Below are 22,823 nucleotides of genomic sequence, written 5' to 3'. Positions count from 1 at the left end.
GGCGGCCCGGCTCTGACAGCAGCTTTCATAGGTCCCTGGTCATCGTGCCACCTGAGCCCCCCGATGGCCCGGGCCTCACACACTGGTTACACAGCCTGACGGAAAGCAAGCTGCCGGGACTGCTGCGGCAGGCTGACCCCCAGCATGTCATCGAATACTCGCTGGCCCTGGTCACTGTGCTCAACGAGGTGGGTGCTGCAGGCTGGTCAGCGCAACGGGTGGAGGGGCTGTGGCTCCTAACCACTGGATTGGTGGATGGGACCTCCTGAACTGCAGGTGGGCCTGTGTAAGAGGGGTGGGCGGGCCTCCTAACCAGCAGGGTGGGGTCGTGTGTCAGATGGGTGGGGACTCCGGCCACATGATGGATGGGGGAGATTCCTGCTTGGTACCAAATTTTTAAATTTTATTTTATTATTTTGTGTGTGTGTACCGTCAAATGGATCTGACTGGTATAGGAAGAGATTGCCCCTTCTCCAGAACAGCATCTGGTGGATTCAAACCTTGTACCTCAGGGATTGCAGTGGAGCTTCTTGCCACTAGGCCACTAGAGCTCCCTTTCCAGGGTGTAGTCTTTGCAGTTATTATGCGTCAGAAAGCTGGACAATGACTAGGGATGATAGAATGAGAATTGATACCACTGAGCTAGGACAGGTTCAACCTTGAGAGGTTGAAACCAAGCTGCTCCTTGGAGGCAAGAATTCTGAAGGTCCATCTGACATACTTTGGGGATGTTGCAAGAAGGGATCAGTCCTTGGAGAAGGATGTCATGCTTGGGAGGGTGGAGAGACAGTACAGGAGAGGAAGACCTTCAATGAGATGGGTTGATTCAGTCACCAGGGTGGTGGGGATAGGTATGTCAAAGACAATAAGTTTGGCACAGGATGGAGCAGGGTTTAGGGCTGTTATACATAGGGTCACTATGGGTTGCAAGCGACTGGACAGCACATAACACCACCACCACCGATGTGAGGTGGGTAGGGCAGCTCAACAAAATGATATGGGTGCTGTAGGAGCAGGGCTTCTGAGCAGATGGCAGGGTGAGAAGGGCATCTTACGCAGCTGGTCAAGGTGTGTGCGCCGTGGCAGAGGGCGTGGCCTCCTGAGAGCCTCTCACGGAGCTTGTCCCCAGCCCCTGTTAGAGGAGAGTCACAGCTTGTCATCTAGCTTGTCCCTGGATCCTGTGTCAGCCGTCTGCACCCACAGTTCCCCATCGCGTAGTGCTGGGAGAGAGCAGTTGGCTACCCACCTGCCCACCTGGTTTGCCATGATGACACAATCCTGGGAAGGGGTCCAGGTGGAGAACAGGCCTCAGACTGGACACTCACCGACATCCCCTCCACCGGCCCTGATCCCTGCAGTATGAACAGACTCCAGTGGCTGCGGAGGAGCCTCCTCAGGAGCGGCAGCTGCGCGGCCAGATGCGCAGAAATATTACAGAGACGCTGGTGTCCCTGCGTGTGGACACTGTTGACGACATTCAGCAGATTGCGGCTGCGCTGGCCCAGTGCACGGTACCCACCTCCCCACCACCAGTCCCTGAAGCCCCTGTATCACCCTGTTACCTCTCTGCACCCCCAGCACAACCTCCTAGTTCTGATATGCCCTCTATACAAGCCCTATACACCCCACTATGACTCCCCTCCGAATGTCCCTCATGACTCCCCGGTCATTGTACAAAACCCCCTTGCCCTCATATATTACTCAATCCCCCAACCAACCTACCCACCCCATGATACTGGTCCCTGTGCGTCACACACAGAGCCCCCTGAGTTCCATAATTATCAGCCTGTTACCAGATTCTCTCCACAGCTTTCTGTCTACATACCTAATGCCAGGAAAATCCAGCCCCCAGATGTACCTGATAACTCCCACCCAGCTTCTCCACATACATTCCCTCATGAGAATCCAGCTCCCGAATGTACCCCACAGCTCCCACCCAGTCTCTCCATCCCCCATGGCACACCCTACCGTCCTAAGCAGGCCTAACATGGGCTCTTGGGTGTACTGGTCAGCTCAGTGCATAGAAGCAGCCTGGTGTAGGAGGGCTGACTTTGCCAAGCCTGCAGCCCTCTAACCTCACCGTAGTCAGGTAGTGGCTGTGTGGAGCAGTGCCCGTGGCGTCAGCACAGGCAGTGAAGGCCACTCCAGTCCTGAGAGTGGAGGCAGAGTTATACCTGGGCACAGTCTTGCCCTGCTCTGAGTCCTTTGTAAGATTTATTCAATTGGGAAGGACCTGGTGAGCACGATGCTGTGGTTCCTCAGTGGGTGGAACAGGCTAGGCCTCCTCAGGGGTGACTGTGAGGGCAGGGGTCCCTGGAAGGGTGGCACAGCCAAAGGTGCATTGGCTCTGGCAGGTGTCCCGCAGGGAGCTGGTGTACCAGCCATGCCTGAAGAAGACTCTTCACAAGCTAGAGGCCATGATGCGCGTGCTGCAGGCTGAGACCACTGAGGGTACCGAGACGCCCACCGCCATTGCCGACAGCATCCTCAACATCACTGGTGCGCCCCACCGCAGCTCCCAGGTCCCCAGCCTGACCTCTGCCACCACTACTGCCTTTTGACCCCATCCTCCACTGCATCCCACAGGCGACCTCATCCACCTAGCCAGCACCAACGTGCAGAACGCAAAGCCTGAGGAGCCCGATGCACTGGGGGCGCCCTCCCTGCTTGTGGCCTCCCGGGCCTACAACCTGTCCTCAGCACTCATGCGCATCCTCATGCGCTCCCGGGTGCTCAATGAGGAGCCCCTGACACTGGCCGGAGAGGAAATCGTGGCCCAGGGCAAGCGCTCTGACCCCCTGAGCCTGCTGTGCTCTGGCCACTCCGCCGACCCTGGTTGCCACTTCTCCATCCCTGCCGCCTTCAGTGGGGCCCTGGCCGGCCGCAGTGATGTGGTGCAGCTCATCTTCCTGGTTGACTCCAACCCTTTCCCCTTTGGCTACATCAGCAACTACACAGTTTCCACCAAGGTGGCCTCCATGGCCTTCCAGACCCAAGCAGGCACCCAGATCCCCATCGAGCGGCTGGCTTCTGAGCGTGCCATCACTGTCATGGTGCCCAATAGTGCTGGCTTGAGACGCACCGTGTCCCCCACGTCTGTGACCACTGTCCCACCACGGGCCTCAGTCAGTGCCCAGGTTACCCTGGACAGCAACAACCCGGCGGCTGGGCTGCACCTCCAGCTCCTGTTCAGGGTTCTTGATGGTGAGTGGGACATGGGGAGGGGGTTGTGGACTGAGTAGGGGTGGGGGGGGCCCCTGTAGGGTGAGAGGGGCCCCCTAACCCTGCCTTCTGCCCCCAGAGAGCTACCTGTCCCAAGAGCCTGAGCCTTACCTAGCTGTGTACCTGCACACGGAGGCTGCTCCCAATGAGCACAACTGCTCGGCCAGCCGGCAAATCGGCCTCCAGGAGCTGGCAGGCGAGGACCACAAGCCCTATACCTTTTTTATCGCCCCAGGGTGAGTGTGGGCTGTGGAGGAACTCTGGGGTGTATGCTGCCAGCTGGTGGCCCTGTGAATGGGCCTGGAGTCCAGCCCTGACCCTTACCCCCACTCCCAGGACCAGTGAGCCAGGCGGGAGTTACCACCTGAATCTGACCAGCCACTTCCACTGGTCTGCACTGGAGGTGTCCGTGGGCCTGTACACGTCACTGTGTCAGTACTTCAGCGAGGAGGACATGGCCTGGCGCACAGAGGGTATTGTGGCCCTTGAGGAGACCTCACCCAGCCAAGCCGTCTGCCTCACTCGCCACCTCACTGCCTTTGGTGCCAGCCTCCTCGTGCCCCCTAGCCAAGTCACCTTCATCTACCCTGTGAGTGGCACCTGCTGTGTCCCCAGGCCCCTGCACCCCCTGGTGACCCTGGATGGTCCACACTGACGCTTTGTGCCATGCCCCTAGGAGCCATCCACAGGCATCAACTATGTCGTCCTCCTGACATGCACCGTGTGTCTGGTGACCTATGTGGTCATGGCTGTGGTCTTGCAAAAGCTGGACCAGTTGGACATGCGCCGAGTCCAGGTCATCCCGTTCTGTGGGAAAGCTGGCCACTTCAAGTACGAGATCCTGGTCAAGACCGGCTGGGGCCGGGGCTCAGGTAAGGAGACATCTGGAGATGTGACAGGGAACACACTAAGTGCACGTGTTCAGGGTTTGCGTTGATGCAGAGCCCTTGTAACATGCCCCCACGGACAGCACCGAGCTCAGAGGTGGCCTGTGGACAGCAGGCAGCCTGCCGTGTGTGGCCTGACTGCACAGCTGTGGGGGTTTCCTGAATGACCAGAGAGTTAAGAGTATCCTGGGACCTTTAAAGAGTCCTGGCAGTGCAGTGGTTAAAGTGCTCGACCATTACCTGGGAAGACCAAGGTCTGAAGCCACCAGCTGTCCTGCAGGGAAGCCGTGGCCATGTGCTTCTGGGAGGTCGGTGGTTAGGGGCCAGCAAGGCAGCTCCGACACCTCGCGCCGGCTCCTGCTGCCCCCGTCCAGGTACCACTGCGCATGTTGGTATCATGCTGTACGGGGCGGATAGCCGCAGCGGCCACAGGCACCTGGATGGGCATGGGGTCTTCCACCGCAATAGCCTGGACATCTTCCAGATCGCCACACCACACAGCCTGGGCAGCGTGTGGAAAATCCGTGTTTGGCACGACAACAAAGGTGAGGCCCCACCCACCCAGCCCACCTGGTTACTCCCACTGCTCCCCTGCCCCATGGCTTGGCCAGTCCCTGTGCAGTTCCCCACCACTCCTCTGCATGACCCTAACTTCTCCCCACACTCCACATGCAGCGCCCAGCCTCTCCTCCCCTGCCCCTCACCCCATCCGGCTGCCTCAGCCCTCCTGCCCTTCTCGGTCCTTAACTGCCCCCTAGCCTGTCTCAGGTGGTTCTGCCCAAAGCTATGTGGTCCGTCCCTAACTTACTCCCTGATAACCCCACCCGACTTGCTCCAGTTAGAGTTCACCCCTCTCAGACCCTAACCACTCCTTATATGGCTAAGACATGTCTTACTGCCTGACTACCCTAACTATAACCTCTCACTGCCCCGCATGACCTAGGCTGCCCATGTCCTAACCATCCTGAGCCCCACTGGGCCCAGCTGCTTCTGTCCCGACCACCCCCTGCCCCACGGGGCCCTGACTGCGCTGACTGGCTTAGTCTACCTGTGCCCTGACCGCCCGGCACCCTGACCGCCCCGCAGGGCTCAGCCCTGCCTGGTTCTTACAGCACATCATAGTTCGGGACCTGCAGAGTGCACGCAGCACATTCTTCCTGGTTAACGACTGGTTGTCTGTGGAGACAGAGGCCAATGGGGGCCTGGTGGAGAAGGAGGTCCTGGCAGCAAGTAGGGCTCCCCATCCAGGCAAGAGATGATGGGGTGGGGTGGGCGCCCCATGCAGCCTCCTGCAGCGCCCCCTGTCCCCAGGCGATGCGGCCCTGCGGCGGTCCCGGCGCCTCCTGGTGGCCGAGCTGCAGCGTGGCTTCTTTGACAAGCACATCTGGCTCTCGCTGTGGGACCGGCCTCCACGCAGCCGCTTCACCCGCGTCCAGCGGGCCACCTGCTGTGTCCTCTTGCTCTGCCTCTTCCTGGGTGCCAACACAATGTGGTATGGGGTCGTGGGAGACACAGCACACAGGTAGGTGCCTCTGGGGTCCGCGTGGCCTCCCTTGTCCAGCTCCCTCCCAACTCCCTAGCCTGACAATGCTCACCTTCCCTTCACCCCCAGCACACGCCCCGTGTCCAGTCTGATCCCGCTGAGCGTGGACACAGTCGTTGTGGGCCTGGTGTCCAGTGTGGTCGTCTACCCCCTCTACCTGGTCATCCTGTTTCTCTTCCGCATGTCCCGAAGCAAGGTGGGCTATGGGCCTGGGCCAGAGATGGGGTGCCGCCTGGGCTGTGCCACCAGAGAACCAAAAACCCAACCCTGCTTTTGAATCCCTTTGCGTTCAGAGCCCCTGTAAGATGGGCTAGAACTGCCCACAGGGTTCCTGATGCTGTGACGCTCTGAGAGTGGCCAGCCCGCACGTTGTCCCTCTGAGCAGCAGCTGGGCTTGAACTGCCCATCTTTTGCTTAGCTGCCAGGCTCCAGAAAAAAAGAGGGAATATAGAAATTACTGGAACTGGGAATGAAAGAAGGGACTCTACTAGAAGGTGACGTGGAACCAGAAAGTATCCCCCAGGTCTATGTGCCCACCTGGGTGCCAGCAAATCAGAGAAGAGGGTGACAAGTGCTCTCAGTTATCTGGTGCCCCTTTAGCAGAGACAACACAACAATAGCAGAGTTCAACAGGGCAGCGAACAACAACTGCTGGCAAGGATGTGGAGAGATTGGAACTCTCATTCACTGCTGATGGCAATGTAAAATGACACAGCCACTATGGAAGGCGGTCTGGTACTTTTTCAAAAAGTTGAAACTAGAAACACCATTTGACCCAGCAATTCCACTACTGGGAATATACCCCAAAGAAACCAGAGCCTTGACTCAGATGTATACACAGAGAAAAACTCAGATGTATGCACATAGAAAAACACAATGGAATATTACTTATAAAACATTACACACATGAGGGAGTCTGAAAGACATTATGCTTAATGAAATTTCTCAGCCACAAAAGAACAAACACTGCGTAACACCACCTTTAGGAAAAAGGACAGATGGGGTTGGGGAGCGAATGGGGAAAGAGTGGATAGATAATGAACGCTCCATTAGAACAGATGAGGGGAAGAACTGTCTGAAAGGAATAGAAGATTAGGCATTAATTATATGTATGACAACAATCTGGAACAAGGGGTGCATTGTAGGATGGGTTGGGAAAATGTGCAGCAGTGAATTAAAAAAAAATACAACTGGAATACACACACAAAACCAACACAACAAACAAAATCAAAACAAGAGGAGGGAACAATTTTCCACAGAGTGGAGCTTATCCTGATACACAGAGGAAAATATCCCAAGACAAGCAAACTGCACACCGTCACCCTCTGTGAGTTTGGATGCAGAAATCCTTGATAAGATCTAGCCAGCAGGTACAGGAACATATGGAAAGGTCCATGGAGCCTGACCCATGGGGCTGGCCATGGTGGTGGTTGTGTTTAGATGAGTAGGAGGGGCATTCAGGTCACTAACTGCTCCTGCTGTCTTCTAAGTGGACAGTGTCCACATGTGGGCTGGAGCCACCAGGTGGGACTCCATGTTGCCTTGTCTTCACAGATCCCACACTTCACAAACCAAAACCTCACCGCAGCCTTCTGTTCATTTTTCCAACAACATGCACTCATGTCAAGTCTCTGGCCATGTTACAGTCTTTCTTGCAATATTTCATACTGCTACTTCCTCACTTAACAGAACACACAAATCCTGCTCTTGTGTGGTTTCAGACTCAAGGTGACGCTATAAGATCGGGAGGTTTCTGAGGCTGTAAACCTTGGGAGCAGATTCCCACCACTTTCTCCCACAGAGTCGTTGGTGCATTCAAAGTGGTGCCCTTTCATTTCACAGCTGACAGCTTTAACCATTGTGCCACTCAGGTCCTTTGCTAGACCACAGTGTAGTGCAGATGTCACTTTTTCACACACTGTGACCAAGAAAAATCTATGTGACTTGGTCAACAGAGCAATACTGCTTAGTATGGAACTGAATCTGTTCCATTTCCCAGATGTACCTCCATTGGGCTGTGCAAATAAAGCACAAGTCCCCAGTGACCCTCTTGCTGCAGGTCGCTGGAGGCCCAAGCGCCACCCCCACTCAGCAGCGGGTGGTGGACATTGACAGCTACCTGGACACACCTGTGCTGGACAGCTCCTTCCTCACCTTCTCAGGTCTCCGTGCTGAGGTGATGGCGCAACCAGGGCCCCCAGGGTGGAGGTTGTGTGACGTCCTGCCCCGGGTCCTCAGGGTGGGGGTGGGGTGACATCCTAACCAGGGTCCCCAGGGTAGAAGGGAGCTGATATCCTGCTCAGGGTGGGGGTTTTGACATCCTGAACAGGGTCCCCAGAGTGGGAGGTGAAATCCTGACTGGGTTCCCAGAGTGGAAGGCTTGACATCCTGACCAAGGTCTCCAGGGGAGGGAGGGCGATGTCCTGCCCTGCCCAGGATCCCTAGGGTTCTGGGGCAACATTCTGACTTGGGGGCAGTGACATTCTGACCGGGGTCCCCAGAGTGGGGGGGTTGACATCCTAACCAGAGTCCCAGAGGGAGTGGGAGCAGCTCTGCTGTCTCTGGTGGTCTGAAGGCCCTCTATGTACATCTCAACAGGTCTTTGCTGAACAGATGAGAAATGACTTATTTCTGGAGGATTCCAAAAGGTGGGGCCCATGAGGAAGAGTGGACCTTGTAGGTCTGGAGGTCTAGGCTGTGGGTCAGGGTGCTTGCTAACCTGTGCCTGGCCCCCTGCCTGACCTGTATCCCCTGTAGCCTGGTGTGCTGGCCATCCAGCGAGGGCTCACTGTGCTGGCCAGACCTGCTTAATGACCCGTCCATCATGGGCAGCACCCTTCAGCGACTGGCGTGTGGCCTGCCGGGCCGCACACTGGGCCTGGAGGAGGACGGCCTCTCCATGGTCAACCCCTCCTCTCCCGCCAAATATTTCTCAGCATCAGGTTAGCAGGCAAGGGAGGTGGGGTGGTGGGCACCCCTCAGAGGCTGGCCCATTCTGACTGCCTCCTACTCCCAGATGAAGACCTGATCCGCCAGATCTTGGCTGAAGGGGCCAGCAGCCTAGCCCCCACCCAGGACACCCACATGGACACAGACATGCTCACTAGCCTGTGAGTGTCCGAGCCCTTGTGGAAGGGTGTGGAAAGGCTCCCCTGGCTGTTCCCGTTCCATCCTGCATGTCCACTGAGGCCAGGTCAGGGCCTCCTGGGTGGCCAGGAGTGTGGCAGGAATGCAGGGTGAGAGGCTGGGGTCTTGGGGGCGTAGGCCTCAGTGCACACTTTTTTTATAAACCCACTCAAACCCTTTGCCCTCAAGTCACTTCCATCTCATGAGGTTCGTGTATCAGGTTCTGAGGCACAAAATTTACAGGGGGGAACTGCCCGAGTGGTTGGTGGATTCAGACCACTGGCCTTTCTCTTAGCAGCCCAGTACACTCCCTGCAGTGCTACCAGGGCTCTGTCGTCCTCTCTGTGGCTGTATCTGTCTTGTGTATGCACATACATCATGTTTCCTTTCCTGACACCTGAAGGTGGACGCCTCGTGGGTTGCTCCCTACTGGCCTGTGGAGATCACTGGTGTACAGGTTGTCTGTGTCCTGCTCTCCTTGTTCCTGGGCATATATGCCCCTAGGATTGGGACCACTGGGTCTAGTGGAGGCTCCATTTCACCCTTCAGGTCCCACCCACCTACCCATTTTGAATCTGCACTCCCACTAGCCCTGGATAAGTGTTCTTCCCGCATGCATTTCTCTGCATCAGGCATCACGGCTCCTCCTCTGCACCTGCTCCTGCCCTTCCTACTGCACTGTCCCCTGCGGGACAATTTCAGGGCTTCCTGGGGTCTCTGGGCTCTGCTCGCCCTCAGCATTTTCAGCCCCTCCCCAGTACACTGGCTATCTACTGGTGCAGAACAGGGCATCCCCAAACTCAGCATGAGATGTGGGGTCAACAGCCTTTAAAGTGCTAAAGGGCAAGGATGTCAGGTTAAAGACTTAAGTTGTTGCTGGTCCAAGCCCTGATATTTTCAGTTGTTTCATATGCATAGACAGCTAGGAGAGCAAATAGGTTCGTCCTGCAGAAAGTGAAAACAGGCTGCTGCTTGGAGGCAATGATTCTGAAGCTCTGTCTGACAAACTTTGGGCATGTTACAAGGAGGGACCAGTCCTTGGAGAGGGACGTCATGCTTGGAAGGGTAGAGGGACAGCACAGGAGAGGAAGACCCTCGATGAGATGAATTGACTCAGTGACTAGGGTAATGGGAATAGGTGTGTCAGAAATTGGCACAGGATAAAGCAGGGTTCAGAGCTGTGAGGGGTCGCTGAGTGGCAAGTGACTTGACCGCACATAACAACATCTGTATGTGAAAGTTGTACAGTTAATAAGAAGGAGAATTGATGCTTTTAAATAGGAGTGTTGGCAGAGTATTGAATATGCCACAAACTACCAAAACCACAAACAGATCTGGCTTAGAAGTGCAGCCACAATGCTCCTCAGAACACGGGATGGCCACACTGGGTCACATGACCTTTGGGTGTGCTGTTAGGGAAGATCAGTCCCTGGAGGAAGACGTCATGCCTGGTAGAGCATCAGCGAGAGAGGATAGCTCAGCAAGATGCAAGGGACAGTGGCCACAGCAGAGGTCATGGGATAGTGTCAGCCTGGACAGGGTTCACTGTGTGGACGTGAGGTCGTGTGTGTCAGAGCTGGACTGCGCCTATCAGCGTTTACTGTACAGGAGCATTTCAGGAGCACAGTGTAGCCCCTCAGCTTCCTGGGGGTGCCTGCTTCCGCCTGGCGTCCAGCCACCTCGGGGCACGCTTGGCCACAGTCCCGTTTGCGTGGCTTGTGAGCCTTCTCCCTTCTCGAGTCTGCTGTCGCTTCCTTTTCTCCAGCCTCACTCTCTTCTCCTCTCACTCCTGCAGCTTCTCCTTCTCTGTCACGTAACTGCTTTGGAGTCGGGCAGGTCAGGGCCCCAACGACATGCCCCTGGCTGGTGGCTCCGAGGGACGGGCAGCGTTGAGGGTGCCCTGAACCCCGTGCACTGTCAGAGTCTGACTGTGTACAAACATTTCTCTATCTCAGGGTGCAAACTGCATGAGGGACCGTGCGCTCGTGTGGAGTGTGTGTATGCTGGGGAGTGGGGTACAGAAGGTTCTATATGCCAGGGGCATCCAGATAACCACACTGGGCAGTGCGGGGTGACAGCTACCCATCTGCTGGGACAAGGTCCCACAGGACTGGGCTGAGAGCGTGAGTCTATGCAGACACAGGCTGGGGTTGACATGCAGGCAGGAAGGGAGCAGAGAAGGGGAGGCTTCTGCAGCAGGCCCATGTGTCCTGCATGCCCAGCCACACATACCCTGGTCTCCCTGGGTTCCAGGAGGGAGTGGGGGGATGTGGTCCGAGAGGATGGGGCACTCACAACTGACTCCGTGTTCAGGTCCAGCAGTCCCGGGGAGAGGACCGAGGCATTGATGCTGCACAGACTTGAGGAGAAAGGCCCGTCTGCCCCTGGGCTGGGCTGGGCAGAGCCCCCATCAGCCAGGCTCTGTGGTACAGGTACCACCTCAGGTCCCCACTCACTGCCCGGCAGCCCTGCTCGAACCACCAGTCATTCCGTCTTTCCCCCAGGGCTGGTGGAGGGTCTGAGAAAGCGTCTGCTGCCAGCCTGGTGTGCCCGCCTGGCTCATGGGCTCAGCCTGCTCCTGGTGGCACTGTCAGTGGGCCTCTCAGGCTGGGTGGGCGCCAGCTTCCCCCCCAGGGTCAGTGTCCTATGGCTGCTGTCCAGCACCTGCAGCCTTCTGGCCTCATTCCTGGGCTGGGAGCCACTCAAGGTGAGTGGGCCGGGGCCTAGCCCTCTGCTGCCACACCCCCCTGCAGCACTGGCACCCCCACTGATGTTTTGCCCGCACCCCAGGTCCTACTAGAGGCCCTGTACTTCTCGCTGGTGGCCAAGCGGCTGCACCCCGATGAGGACGACATGCTGGTGGAGAGTGCCGCTGTGGCGCCTGTGAGCGAGCGTGTGCCCCGCGTCCGGCCCCCCCACGGCTTTGCACTCTTTCTGGCCAAGGAGGAGGCCCGCAAGGTCAAGAGGCTGCACGGGGTGCTGAGGGTGAGCTGCGTCCCTGCACCTCCTGCCCGCCTCCGTGTCGTCACCTTGTCTCCCGGCCTGCACCCACCGTCCTCCTGACAAGGTGGCTGCCCACCCTGCCTCTCAGCCCAGGGGGTTTGAGGTCTCAGCTCCGGTGACTGTGCTGCCCTGACCATGGACAGTCTGCTTTCCATTGTCCCAGGAGGGCAGCTCTGTGGAACAGTCAGGTGGTCTGCCTCACCCCGACTTCCTATGGACCACAGTTGGGTCCATCTTGTGAGGTGGGACCTACTGGGGGGCTCAGGGCACCGGGTCCCTGTGGACCAAGGACAGGTCTGTCCTGTGAGGTGGGACTTCTGGGTGGTCTGGGGTGCTGAGCACTGACGGCGGCCTGGCTCCCCAGAACCTGCTGGTGTACATGCTCTTCCTGCTGGTGACACTGCTGGCCAACTATGGAGATGCCTCGTGCCACAGTCACGCGTACCGCCTGCAGAGCGCCATCAAGCAGGAGCTGGACAGCAGGGCCTTCCTGGCCATCACTAGGTACAAGACTCTTCGGCTCAGCCACTCCGCCCCCACCCCAGGGGACACTGGGTAGTGTCTGGAGACATATCTGTAGGATGGGGTGCTGCGGAAATCTGGGCGTGAGGGCCTTTGACACGTCTCCTCCAGTCACTGACCTGGCTCAGTTGTCAGGCCAAGGAAGGGGTGTCCCCATGCCCGGGGCTTCTGAGCCCTGGTCAGCCTGGGCGTCCGGTTCAGCCTGGTGACTGCTGAGTCCTGGCAGGTCTGATGAGTTCTGGCCATGGATGGCCCGAGTGCTGCTCCCCTATGTCCATGGAAACTGGTCCAACCCAGAGCTGGGACCCCCAAGGCTGCGGCAGGTGCGCCTGCAGGAAGGTGAGTGGGTCGCTGCTGGCCCCACGCAGAGGGCCTCCCTGCCCCAGAGGCTGGGGGCACAGTGCATTGAGCTGACAGCCAAAATGTCCACAGTTCAAACCCACCAAGGAAGAAAGATGACAAATAATGGGAGTCTCCTGGGAGACACACACTCACACACACACACACACACACACACCTGACTCAGTGGGAGGTGGTGGGATGGGAGGTGGTGGGAGGCCTTTGGGTACTACCCCTCACTCTGGTTACAATGTAAAATGCTGCATAAACAGTCTCACATTCCGAGCTGGTGAAGGAGCTCTGGTGGTGGTGCTGTGGCTAAAATATTCAACCATTAACTTTGAGTTGGGCCTTCCACTCAGCATCCACTCCACAGCACAGTGAGGGTATCCAGTGTTTACACTGAGAGTGAAATGACAGCCATGGGAACTTCATGATGGCTCCATGCTGTCCTGGGGGCAGCTCCCGCTGTCCTGGGGTTGGGGGGCAGGCAGCTGTGGGCCAGTAGATGCTGCCAGGCAGGTGACATGCATTTGTGGGTGTGGAGGACGTGGGGATGCAGCCTGGTGTGGTGATCCAGCTGTGTGCATCTGTGTTTCAGCTCCCCGGCAGGGCCCTTCAGGCTCCAGTGCTCACCCCTGCACAGCCATGGGGGGCTTCAGCACCAGCGACTACAGTGTTGGCTGGGAGCCTGGCATCCACAACAGCTCTACCCCGTGGAGCTACTCAGCACCTGACTTGTGGGGGTGAGCAGTGCGGCAACATCCGGGTTTGGGGGCACAGAGTACCCCAGACACATGACCCCAACCCACCTTCCTGCTCCCACAGGGTGTGGCAGTGGGGCACTTGCGCCATGTATGACAGCGGGGGCTACGTGGAGGAGCTGGGACGCAGCCTGGAAGAGAGTCAGGAGCGGCTGGACTTCCTGGAGCAGCACCGTTGGCTGGACAACAGGTGGACCTACGCCCTGACCACCCCGCACATTGAGCCAGCACCTGGCCTCCTCGTTGTCTCCGCCGTGCATTGTTTCTGTCCCTCTGCGGGGACCGCACTGTTGGCCCTGCGTGGTCCTGGTCCGGGGTCTCCAGCCGGCTTCTCTCTTCCCCCTGCAGGAGCCGTGCCATCTTCGTGGAGCTCACGCGCTACAGCCCAGCCGTGGGGCTGCACGCCGCCGTGACACTGCTCCTCGAGTTCCCCGTGGCTGGTCGGGCCCTGGCCACCCTCAGCATCCGCCCCTTCACCCTGCAGCGGCTCAGTGCTGGCCTGTCCCTGCAGCTCCTCACCTCGGTGAGCCATGGCCTGCCCCTGGCCCCTGGGCCCTGCCTGCCCCTCCTGACCTGGCCTGTTTGTCCATCTGCAGGCCAGTCTCCTGCTGTTCGCACTGCACTTCCTGGCAGCGGAGGCCCGTGCCTGGCGGCGAGAGGGGCGTGGACATGTGGCGAAGCCGGGGACCTGGGTACGGGGGCTGCTGGTTCTTCTGGCAGCAGCTGCTGCCCTCGTGCGCCTGGCCCAGCTGGCCGTTGCTGACCACCAGTGGGCGCGCTTTATCGACAGCCGCCCGCACCACTTCACCAGCTTTGAGCAGGTGGCGCAGCTGAGCATCGTGGCCCGCGGCCTGGCTGCCTCACTGCTCTTCCTGCTGCTGGTCAAGGTGTGTCTTGGGGCGGGGTGAAGTGGGACCCTCCACCTGTCCACAGGCCGCCCAGCAGCTGCACTGACCCTCCACCTGTCCACAGGCCGCCCAGCAGCTGCGCTTTATGCGCCAGTGGTCCGTGTTTGGCAAAACACTGTGCCAGGCCCTGCCAGAGCTTGCTGGTGCCACCCTGGCTTTGCTGATACTCGCTGTGGCCTATACCCAGCTAGCCGTTCTGGTGGGTACCAGGGCTGCCTGGGGGTGGTGGGGGATGTGGCAGGTTGGCCCTCATTCTCATGCTCCCTGCAGCTGGTCTCGGCTGGCGTAGACTCACTACGTGGCACTGCCGATCGCCTCCTGGAGCTGTGCCCTGGTGCGGAGGCCATCCCATGCCCGGGTGCATCCTGGCGCCTGTCCCTGCTACTGTGTGGGGGGCTCTGGGTACTGCGGCTGTGGGGCACCCTGCGACTGGGCGCCATCCTTCTGCGATGGCACTTCCACTCACTGCGTGGTGAGTTGTACCGACCAGCCTGGGAACCGCAGGACTATGAGATGGTAGAGCTGTTTCTGCGTCGGCTGCGGCTCTGGATGGGCTTCAGCAAGGTCAAGGAGGTGGGTACGGCCCAGTGGGGGGGAGAGGGACATGCCCTGGGCCCGACGAGCCCAGGGCACAGCTGGACTGACCAAGCCCCTGTGCCGCCCCCAGTTCCGCCACAAGGTCCGCTTCGAAGGCATGGAGCCGCTGCCGTCCCGCTCCTCCCAGGGCTCCAAGTCCCCTGCCCCACCTCCACCTAGCGCTGGCTCGGATACCTCGAGACCCTCCACTACGTCCAGCCAGCTGGAGGCAGGCCCGGGCCGGCCAGGGCTGCAGGGAGAGCCTGAGCCCTCACGCCTGCACGCTGTCTTCGAGGCCCTACTCGCCCAGTTTGACCGACTCAACCAGGCCACTGAGGACGTATACCAGCTGGAGAGGCAGCTCCAGGGCCTGCATGGCTGCAGGGCCAGCAGGCCCTCCGCTTCGCCTCCCCATGGCCTGCAGCCAGCTCTGCCCAGCTGCCTGACACAGGGCAGCACGGCAACTCTGCAGGCCAAGACCACAGGGAGGCCCAGTAGTACTTAGCTGCCTGGCCGGTCACAGGCGTGGAGGACACCGCTCAGTATTATCCTCTGCCAGCCTGAAGGCCCGGGCCAGGCAGAACCCTTGGCACTTGTGTCCCACAGAGGCAGCCAGATTCTGCCTGTGGGCGTTAGCACTTTAATGAGGCTGCTCGGGCAGCTGGCACCAGGGTCCCCTCCCCCTACAACGGGAGGCCACAGCAGTATTGGACAGAGTGAGGCCCAGGCTCTGGGCGCTGACTCCCTCCCAGTCCTCAGGTACAGGTGCAGCAGGCTGTGCCCAGCCCAGCAGGGGTGCCCTTGCTGCAGGTGGAGGCGAACCTGCACCCCTTCTTCCCCTAAGTTATTGCCCTGACCTCCGCTGCACGCATCCCATGTCCCCCCCCAGTCAATAACTTAAATGGGGTAAATGTGTATTTTTGTATGTCGCTCTTGCTCAGGCCGAAGACTGTGTGGTGGTGGGCACAGACCCCACCCAGGGCCAGCCTCGGCCTGTGGGGCCGGGCACCAGGGACATTGCTTCTAGGATCCGAGTCCGGCCCTGGGCCAGTGCCAGGGTGCTGGCTGGAGAGGTACAACTACCCATCACAGCAACTTCATCCTCTTCACAGATGTTACCAGCAGTGGGTCCAGCTTGTATGGGAGGAGCTCAGACAGGCTGCCCCAGAGCTGGCTCCCGGGGACTGAGTGACAGTGGCTGTGACAATATACTAGTGGACCCTCAGAGCTGCTCCCCCTGCACCTTGTGCCCCCACCCGTAGGCACAGCTGCAGCTACAGCCTCAGTGCCTCCCCCACAGGAACAGACAAGGTCAAATAAATGAGTTAGCTGACTGCTAGCTTTATGTGTGTCCAAGCCCCAGATGTGTCACACAAACTCTGTGAAGTCGTCCACCGAGGAGATGAGGCGCTTCCTCTGTCCAGTCTCATAGGTGGGTGCAGGCTCAGCTGGCACCTTGGTGTGGACCGGGGGACACACCTGTACCAGTGGCAGGCTGGGGTTCACATAGTGGGCATCCTCCCGGATCTGGGGGTCAAGGAGTGGACATATCATGCCAGGCGGCCCCCCAGCCCTGGAGCCCACAGCAGCCCACCCGTGCCTGCATCCCTACCCGGTGTCGGAGCCTTTTGATGTGCCGGAGCCGGGCGATCCACTTGGAGGGGTAGATGTCAGTGGGGTTGGAGCGGCTGTGGTGGACCTGGGATGCCATCTGTGAGGAGAAGTACAAAGGCAGCTGATCCTGCTGTCGAGCTCTGTGGGCCTGTGGGCGGCCACTGGGCAGCGTGTCACTCACGTTGGCGTGCAGAGCCATCTGGCGGGCCACAAAGGGCAGGTTGCAGTCGGATACGATCTTGGCCACGCTGGTGTCCACTAGGCCTTCCATGTCTGATGAGACAAGCTCAGTCTGCCGGTGCTCAGAGCTCAGGGCCCTGGCCGCCAGCCAGCCGTCCACACTCACCTTTCCTACACTGCAGCGAGACCAGGTTGCACTCGTAGTCCAGGGGTGTGATGATCACATGGACGAAATTAAACTGGCCCTGCAGACACAAGGATGTTCACATGGCCAATGGGCATCACGGTCACTGGGCTCAGAGTGACAGGTTGGCAGGCACTAGTGGCCCTGCCCATCTGCTGAGCTCACAGGGCTAAAGGCCTGCCAGTGTCCATGTCTATGAGCACTGTCCCCAAGGTCAGCCTAGCGGCTCTCTCTGTCAGACTCTCGGAAATCCCTCACTATCCCCACTTTATTTATAGGGTACCTGCCTAACGAGGGGTCCCACACAAGCAGGAGCTGCACTAGCCTGTGGTGACCCCATCTCTTCAGCTCCCTTTATAGGAGATAGAACCAGACGGAGGGCCCCTGACACTCCAAGGGTGCCTGCAAGCAGGTCTGAGGTGGCCACCCCACCCACCTTGATGGTCCCCAGTTTGAAGTGCTCTCCAGAGTCGTTATACACGATGGACACAAAGTCATTGCCCAGGTGGCGCTTCTTGTCACAGCGGAGCCTATCTCCGTCCTTGGTGGGCATCAGGGTGGCAATGTGGAAGATGGCTATGGAATACCAGAGAGGGTCTGTGGGACCTGTGGGGGGCTCAGTCACCGGCCCCCCACAGCCATGCCGCCCAGCTGGGACCCAGCCCAGTGTGTGGCCGCACCTTGCATGATGTCATCATGCCAGCAGTAGGTGAACTGACCGTCTGCGCCACCCACATCCAGACCCCCCAGGTACACCTTGTCGGGCTGGCAGTCCTTGAGCTCAATGAGCTTGCCCAGCCCCGTCAGGAACTCCGTGTAACGGTATGAGCCATGCTCATTGGACAGGATGGCCAGCTCGCTGTTGCTCTGCGAGACATGGGAGAGAGGTGGCATCCAGGCTGGTGGCTCTGGTCCCAGCCCATGTCCAGCACCATCCCAGAACAGTACAAGAGGCCAGGGGCCTGTTACTGCAGGGGATGGCATGAGGCTGCTGGCCTCGGACACCCTCAGCACCACCCTGAGGCCCTTCCCCATCTGTAAGCCAAGGGTCCATTCATCAGCTCCATCACCACGTCACCCCACCGTGCAGCACCTCAGCCTCGTGAACACCCATCAGTAGTCCCCATAGCCCCTGTCGAGTAGTCCTCACATGGGGGCCCTACTGCATCCCTGTTGGCAGTCCTCATATCCGGGGTCCCCATAGCCCCCAGCAGTCCTCATAGCTAGGGTCCCACAGTACTCCCACTGAGCACCCCTCATAGCTGAGGTTCCACAGCCCCCACAGCACCCCAGCAGTCCTCACATCTCGAGTCCCCACAGCCCATCAGTCCTCACACCACAGAACCTCCACCTTCACAGAGCTACACAGTGTGGGGGAGGTAGCCTGCCACCACCCTGCCTGTCCTCCCTATGCTGCCTTCCACCACGTCAGGACCTCTGATCTCTGCACTCACTCCTTTGCAGACTCGACTCATTGTCATCTAACTAGAGTCCCCGAGGCAGCCACCACCCAAACCATACAACTCTCCAGTGCCTATCATTCTCCTCAGGCCTCAGCAAGCCCCAAGCGGCAGAACCATTTGTCTTCTCACTTCAAAATAGTGCCTGGCATGCAGTCCTGGCACGCAGCCCCAAACGTATCCTGAGGAACACGTCAGGACCCAGCCCTTGACAGGTCGCAGGGCCACCCTACACCCCAGCTGTCCCAGCATCCTCTCCCAAGGATCCTGCCCCACTGCCCGCAAGCGGCTCTCCACCCCACCCCCAGCCTCCGACTGACCCTAGTCTCCCGCTCCCACCTAGGAGCCTTACCTGACCTTCTCCTACGTACAGGACAGCGATCTTGTGTGTGTCGTAAGACGGAATTTGGTCCAGGAGCTGCACTGACCGCTCAAAAGACTGCAGCCACACACACAGAAACTGGCTTAAGTCTGGAAGAGGAGAGGCCACCCTCCCCATAAAGGGTTTCCCCCCAGCCTCACAGGGCTCACCTCATTGGGGAGCAAGATGGGCTTGCTGGACTCATCACCAAAGAAGGGAGAGTGGTAGAGCTGCAGGAACACGAAGCTACAAGGGCAGGGGTGTGACACCGGGCTCAGGGTGACCACGAACCCCAACCCAGGCAGGGAGGCCCAGCCCACCTGGGGTTGATGCCCGGCACCTTCTCCGCATTGGAAGCAGCTGCCCGGCTGCGGAAGGCATCTCGCTCCACTCTCCTTCCCCGCCGGGAGGGGGCTGAGTCTGAAATGGTGTAGCCTCGGGGCCGCAGGCCACTTGGGGAACGTGGGGAGCCTGAGGGCAGTGGGCCCTCCTGTGGGGCTGCCCCTCGGGCCCGGCTGTCCTCACCAGGGGCTGGCCAGGCAGTATTGCTCTCTCCATCTAGGGTCCCCGACTGAGAGCGGACCTTGACCTCGGGGCTCAGCCGGACCCCGTCTGCTTTGTCCCCAGCATCTCCAAGGATGTCTTGCAGGGTTTGAAGCTCAGGTGAGGAGCTGGACTTGCTTAGGGGCTGGGAGGGCTGGAAGGAGAGGTCCACGCAAGGCTGGCTGCCCTCAGAGGACACGGCCCGCTCAATGGGGATGCCCTGGGTGACCTCTGCACACTGTGGCTTCTCCTCCTGGCTGGAGGTGGAGGATGACTGTGAAGTATCCAGGGAGGACCAGGGTCAGCAGGTATCTGAAGACCACCATGCCTCCAGCCCCAAGGCCTCATGGACTCACCCTGCTGTAAGCCCTGGCATGCCGGCAGCACCTATCTGGGATTGGAGTTGCCACAAAGTCCTCCAACTCAGGGGGTTCGGTGGATACACTCTTCTCGTTGGCATGTGCCCCATCCAGCACCACCGGGGAATCTGTAAGGACATGTGTGGTGGATGCTGGGCCCAAAGCAGCCATGAGGTCTTAAGCAACAGCCTTTTCTCTGGGTGGAGATGTGGCCTCCACAGGGCCTGGAGCCAAGACGTCAGCCCATGCAACTGGCAGGAGACTGGCCCAGCAGAGGTTGCTGCGTTGAGCCTGGACTTGGGCACCTGCTGGGCTCCCTGAGCTGTGCCTGCGTCCCTCAGAGTCTTCTAGGATAGCAGGGGGGGTTCACCCTGTGGAGGTGGCTCCAGGATGCATGCCTGGGCATCCTCCCTGTCCTCAGCCCTGAGGAAAAGGCTGCCACCTGAGACGTCCCAGCACACATATGTCCTTTGCTCAAAGAGTCCAAAAAGCAAGGTTTGCTCCAAGTCCCAGCCAAACCCACAGCCAGCCACACTGGAGAGAGCAGCGGCCAGCTGCACTGGAGGATGGAGTGGCCAGATGCCTTCCCTGGCTGGCAGTGGGGCACTGGTGAGGACAAGCAGCAGCCGAGGATTAGAGCAGCCTCAGCAACCCCCTACACACTCAACAGCACACTAGCTTCCTAGGAGACCCGTCTGCCCGCTTACCCCACCATGCTTGAGGGCAGAGGGCAGAGGATGGACCCCAGGACAGGCAGATGAGCCCAACCTGCCATCCACACCCCCAGGACAGAGCAAGTCAGGATGGCCAAACCCCAGAGTTGGTGACCCCCAAGTCCTGCGCCGCTGCCTCTGCAGCTCAGGGTCCTTGCTGCCCAGAGATTCAGACAAGCTCTCTGACCTGGAGTGGGCAGGGGAAGCGTGCAGAGCTCAGGGATGGGGGTGTGCGGCTGGGGTCCTGCTAGCAAAGCAGTGGCGTCTGCACAGACGTCCTCATGTGAATGGACCCAAAGGTGGGCGGCGAGGGCTCTGCAGGCCATGGAGCGTGGCCAGGAAGGGGCGACGAGAACAGCATCAGGGCAGAGGGCCTGTGCAGCCAATACCGCGCCCCTGAGCCGTGAGTACCTGCCCAGGAAATGCTCCTGTGCAGCTTCCCTCGGCAGCTGGACGGGCTCAGGGAGGAGAGAGAGGCCACTGCAAGGGAAACCATGTGAGCGGCCACGTCACAGGACGAATAGACTAGCACAGGTCGAGCAGAGGACAGTCACCGCTAGCCCTGCGCAGGCCCGCGCCCTGCAGAGGAGAGAGGGAGGCCAGCAGCGCCTGGCCAGCGGCCAGCATGGTGCATGCAGGGCCTAGCCTTCCTCCTGAGGCCGGCACCTTGGCGGCCCGCTGTACCTATGGCCACTAGGTGGGAAGGGGTCCAGGCCACATAGTCCAGCAGTCTGCTGGCCCAAGCTGACAGTGTAAGAGGGGCCTGAGACCCCCACGCAGGCCCCACAGCCCAGGGGTCAAGCCGCGAGCCAGCAAAGACTGGGCAGGAGCAGGCAGGGAGCTGGCCCAGCACGCTCACCTGTGTTGGAACGGGGCAGCAAGGAGGGCTTGGTGGTGCCAGCCGCCGGCACCGACAGGGACTTGTACAAGGCAGTGTCACGGTGCTCCTTGAAGCGCTCTGCAGCCATGAGGGCATTAGACAGCTCCTGCAGCGGCATGTTGTTGATGTCCGAGGAGAAGGGGCTCAGTGGATTCTCCAGGCTCATCAGCCAGCTGGTATTCCCTATGGGTGGAGGTAGGGCCCTCAGCCAGGGGTGCAAGCCAGCCCAAGTGGTACACCATTTCCTCCTGGGGCACAGCGGCTTTCCTTCCAGTGGGCCGCCCTCCCTGGGAGACAGCATCCTTCCCACTCGGGGCCAGGACCACGTGTCCTGGTCAACAGCATGAGGCTGAAGCTCCTCCTGGCAACTGCTGGAGGCGAGAAGAGCGGAGAAGCCAGGAACAGGCCCTGTACACCCCATCCTGAGGAGCCCCTGGATCCGGCCAAGCAGCAGCCCTGAGCTCAGCCCTCAACAGTGACAGCACTAAGGACCTGGCTTCCAGTGACCTGATCTCTCCCCAAGGGGCATCTCTCCCCAAGGGGCAAGTGTGGAAGCTCAAAGCTGGAGATGACCACACCTCAACTTACCACCCTCCAGCACCCCCTCGCTCTGAGCATACCAACCTATCCTGCCCTCTCCTTCCCACCCCTCCTGCAGGTATAGGGGCCTGAGCTAAATACGGGGACGAGCCCCTGGGCCACCTCCAAGCTCCTCCTGCTCCAGCCTGGCTGCATGGGGTACCTGTGGGCCGCCGCACCAGGATCTCTGCCCAGCCCTGTGTCAGCAAGGGCACGTAGGCAGCCAGGTTGGTCTCCTTTGGCACTGTGATCGGGGTGCCAGGTTTCTTGGGCTTTGTGGCAGGCATGGTCTGTGGCCCTGGGGAAGTGAGGCCTCCTGGGAAGGGGCAGGCTGGTGTCTCCAGGGCTCCCACACGTAGGCCATGGCCCCCTGGAGAGGGAGAGGTCCAGGAGTTGGTGACCATCCAGCCCATACAAAGCCACCACACAGAGCTAACCTAGCATCCCAGGGCCCTGAGGGAGCCCACAGCATGGGCTCTCATGCACGTGGGGACACAGGAAAGGCCAGCTCACAGTCCAGCAGCAGCTCACTAGAGCAAAAAGGGCTCAACCAAAAACTTCAGGGAAACCTGGTGATGAGACCAGGTACCTGGCAATTCCAGCAGTCAGTCAGGTGGTGGGCCAGGTCAGATGTTATCCCTCCCAGGGCACAGGCTGGGCACCGGGAGCACAGGGCCTACCTGACATGGAGCGGACCCGGTCCCGGGCCCCTCGGCACACCTGTGCCTCAGCCTGGGACTCCAACTTGGCCGGTGCCTCCTTGGTCTGTCTCACATGCACACTGGGGTCAGAGCTGAGGATAAAATAACTGCAGGAGTCAAGTGAGGACCACGGGGCACAGGTCCAGCCACTGCAGAAGCCAGGGCGCAGGTGATAGTCACCTCGTCTCTGTGCCACCCTGCAGCTCATCCAGGCCCAGGAGTGACCGCGTGCCAGTTCCCACACTTGTTGTCACAGTGACCAGCTTATTCCCCACCAACCAGGTTTTAGTCCTGCCTCCAGCCAGGAGGAACTCTCCGACAGGGGACCTGCAAATGCAAGCGAAAACTCCTGGAGGCTG

The 22,823-nt window shown here is 59.5% G+C and overlaps 2 protein-coding genes across 2 annotated transcripts in view; one reads left to right on the top strand and one right to left on the bottom strand.

Moving 5' to 3' along the window:
• Positions 1-15,395, top strand: part of PKD1 (polycystic kidney disease 1 (autosomal dominant)) — a 42,559-nt gene extending 27,164 nt beyond the window's left edge. Inside the window, exons 21-47 of the mRNA XM_006893878.1 lie at positions 32-188; positions 1,359-1,511; positions 2,355-2,499; positions 2,587-3,204; positions 3,302-3,458; positions 3,559-3,811; positions 3,899-4,094; positions 4,484-4,654; positions 5,196-5,339; positions 5,421-5,631; positions 5,722-5,848; positions 7,712-7,828; positions 8,251-8,300; positions 8,410-8,594; positions 8,669-8,762; positions 11,092-11,210; positions 11,283-11,485; positions 11,569-11,763; positions 12,146-12,285; positions 12,530-12,642; positions 13,223-13,388; positions 13,471-13,596; positions 13,755-13,929; positions 14,003-14,293; positions 14,379-14,513; positions 14,585-14,887; positions 14,982-15,395. Of these exons, the coding sequence (XP_006893940.1) occupies positions 32-188; positions 1,359-1,511; positions 2,355-2,499; positions 2,587-3,204; positions 3,302-3,458; positions 3,559-3,811; positions 3,899-4,094; positions 4,484-4,654; positions 5,196-5,339; positions 5,421-5,631; positions 5,722-5,848; positions 7,712-7,828; positions 8,251-8,300; positions 8,410-8,594; positions 8,669-8,762; positions 11,092-11,210; positions 11,283-11,485; positions 11,569-11,763; positions 12,146-12,285; positions 12,530-12,642; positions 13,223-13,388; positions 13,471-13,596; positions 13,755-13,929; positions 14,003-14,293; positions 14,379-14,513; positions 14,585-14,887; positions 14,982-15,395 (5,158 nt within the window). The remainder of the gene's footprint in view (positions 1-31; positions 189-1,358; positions 1,512-2,354; positions 2,500-2,586; positions 3,205-3,301; positions 3,459-3,558; positions 3,812-3,898; positions 4,095-4,483; positions 4,655-5,195; positions 5,340-5,420; positions 5,632-5,721; positions 5,849-7,711; positions 7,829-8,250; positions 8,301-8,409; positions 8,595-8,668; positions 8,763-11,091; positions 11,211-11,282; positions 11,486-11,568; positions 11,764-12,145; positions 12,286-12,529; positions 12,643-13,222; positions 13,389-13,470; positions 13,597-13,754; positions 13,930-14,002; positions 14,294-14,378; positions 14,514-14,584; positions 14,888-14,981) is intronic.
• An 863-nt stretch (positions 15,396-16,258) lies between these two features.
• TSC2 (tuberous sclerosis 2) overlaps positions 16,259-22,823 on the bottom strand; it is a 50,063-nt gene continuing 43,498 nt past the window's right edge. The window contains exons 27-41 of the mRNA XM_006893877.1: positions 22,645-22,791; positions 22,444-22,556; positions 21,927-22,133; positions 21,164-21,367; positions 20,716-20,784; positions 19,589-19,719; positions 19,010-19,506; positions 18,851-18,935; positions 18,681-18,767; positions 17,549-17,735; positions 17,305-17,444; positions 16,851-16,929; positions 16,686-16,777; positions 16,503-16,601; positions 16,259-16,417 (exon numbers count right to left, since the gene is read on the bottom strand). Coding sequence (XP_006893939.1) covers positions 16,259-16,417; positions 16,503-16,601; positions 16,686-16,777; positions 16,851-16,929; positions 17,305-17,444; positions 17,549-17,735; positions 18,681-18,767; positions 18,851-18,935; positions 19,010-19,506; positions 19,589-19,719; positions 20,716-20,784; positions 21,164-21,367; positions 21,927-22,133; positions 22,444-22,556; positions 22,645-22,791 — 2,296 coding nt within the window. The remainder of the gene's footprint in view (positions 16,418-16,502; positions 16,602-16,685; positions 16,778-16,850; positions 16,930-17,304; positions 17,445-17,548; positions 17,736-18,680; positions 18,768-18,850; positions 18,936-19,009; positions 19,507-19,588; positions 19,720-20,715; positions 20,785-21,163; positions 21,368-21,926; positions 22,134-22,443; positions 22,557-22,644; positions 22,792-22,823) is intronic.

The sequence above is a fragment of the Elephantulus edwardii genome, unplaced genomic scaffold, assembly GCF_000299155.1.
Source record: "Elephantulus edwardii isolate Elephantulus edwardi_28Jun2011 unplaced genomic scaffold, EleEdw1.0 scaffold00132, whole genome shotgun sequence".
Lineage (NCBI taxonomy): Eukaryota > Metazoa > Chordata > Mammalia > Macroscelidea > Macroscelididae > Elephantulus > Elephantulus edwardii.
Note: the sequence above shows the minus strand (reverse complement) of the source record. Positions and strands in the feature narration are given on the sequence as shown.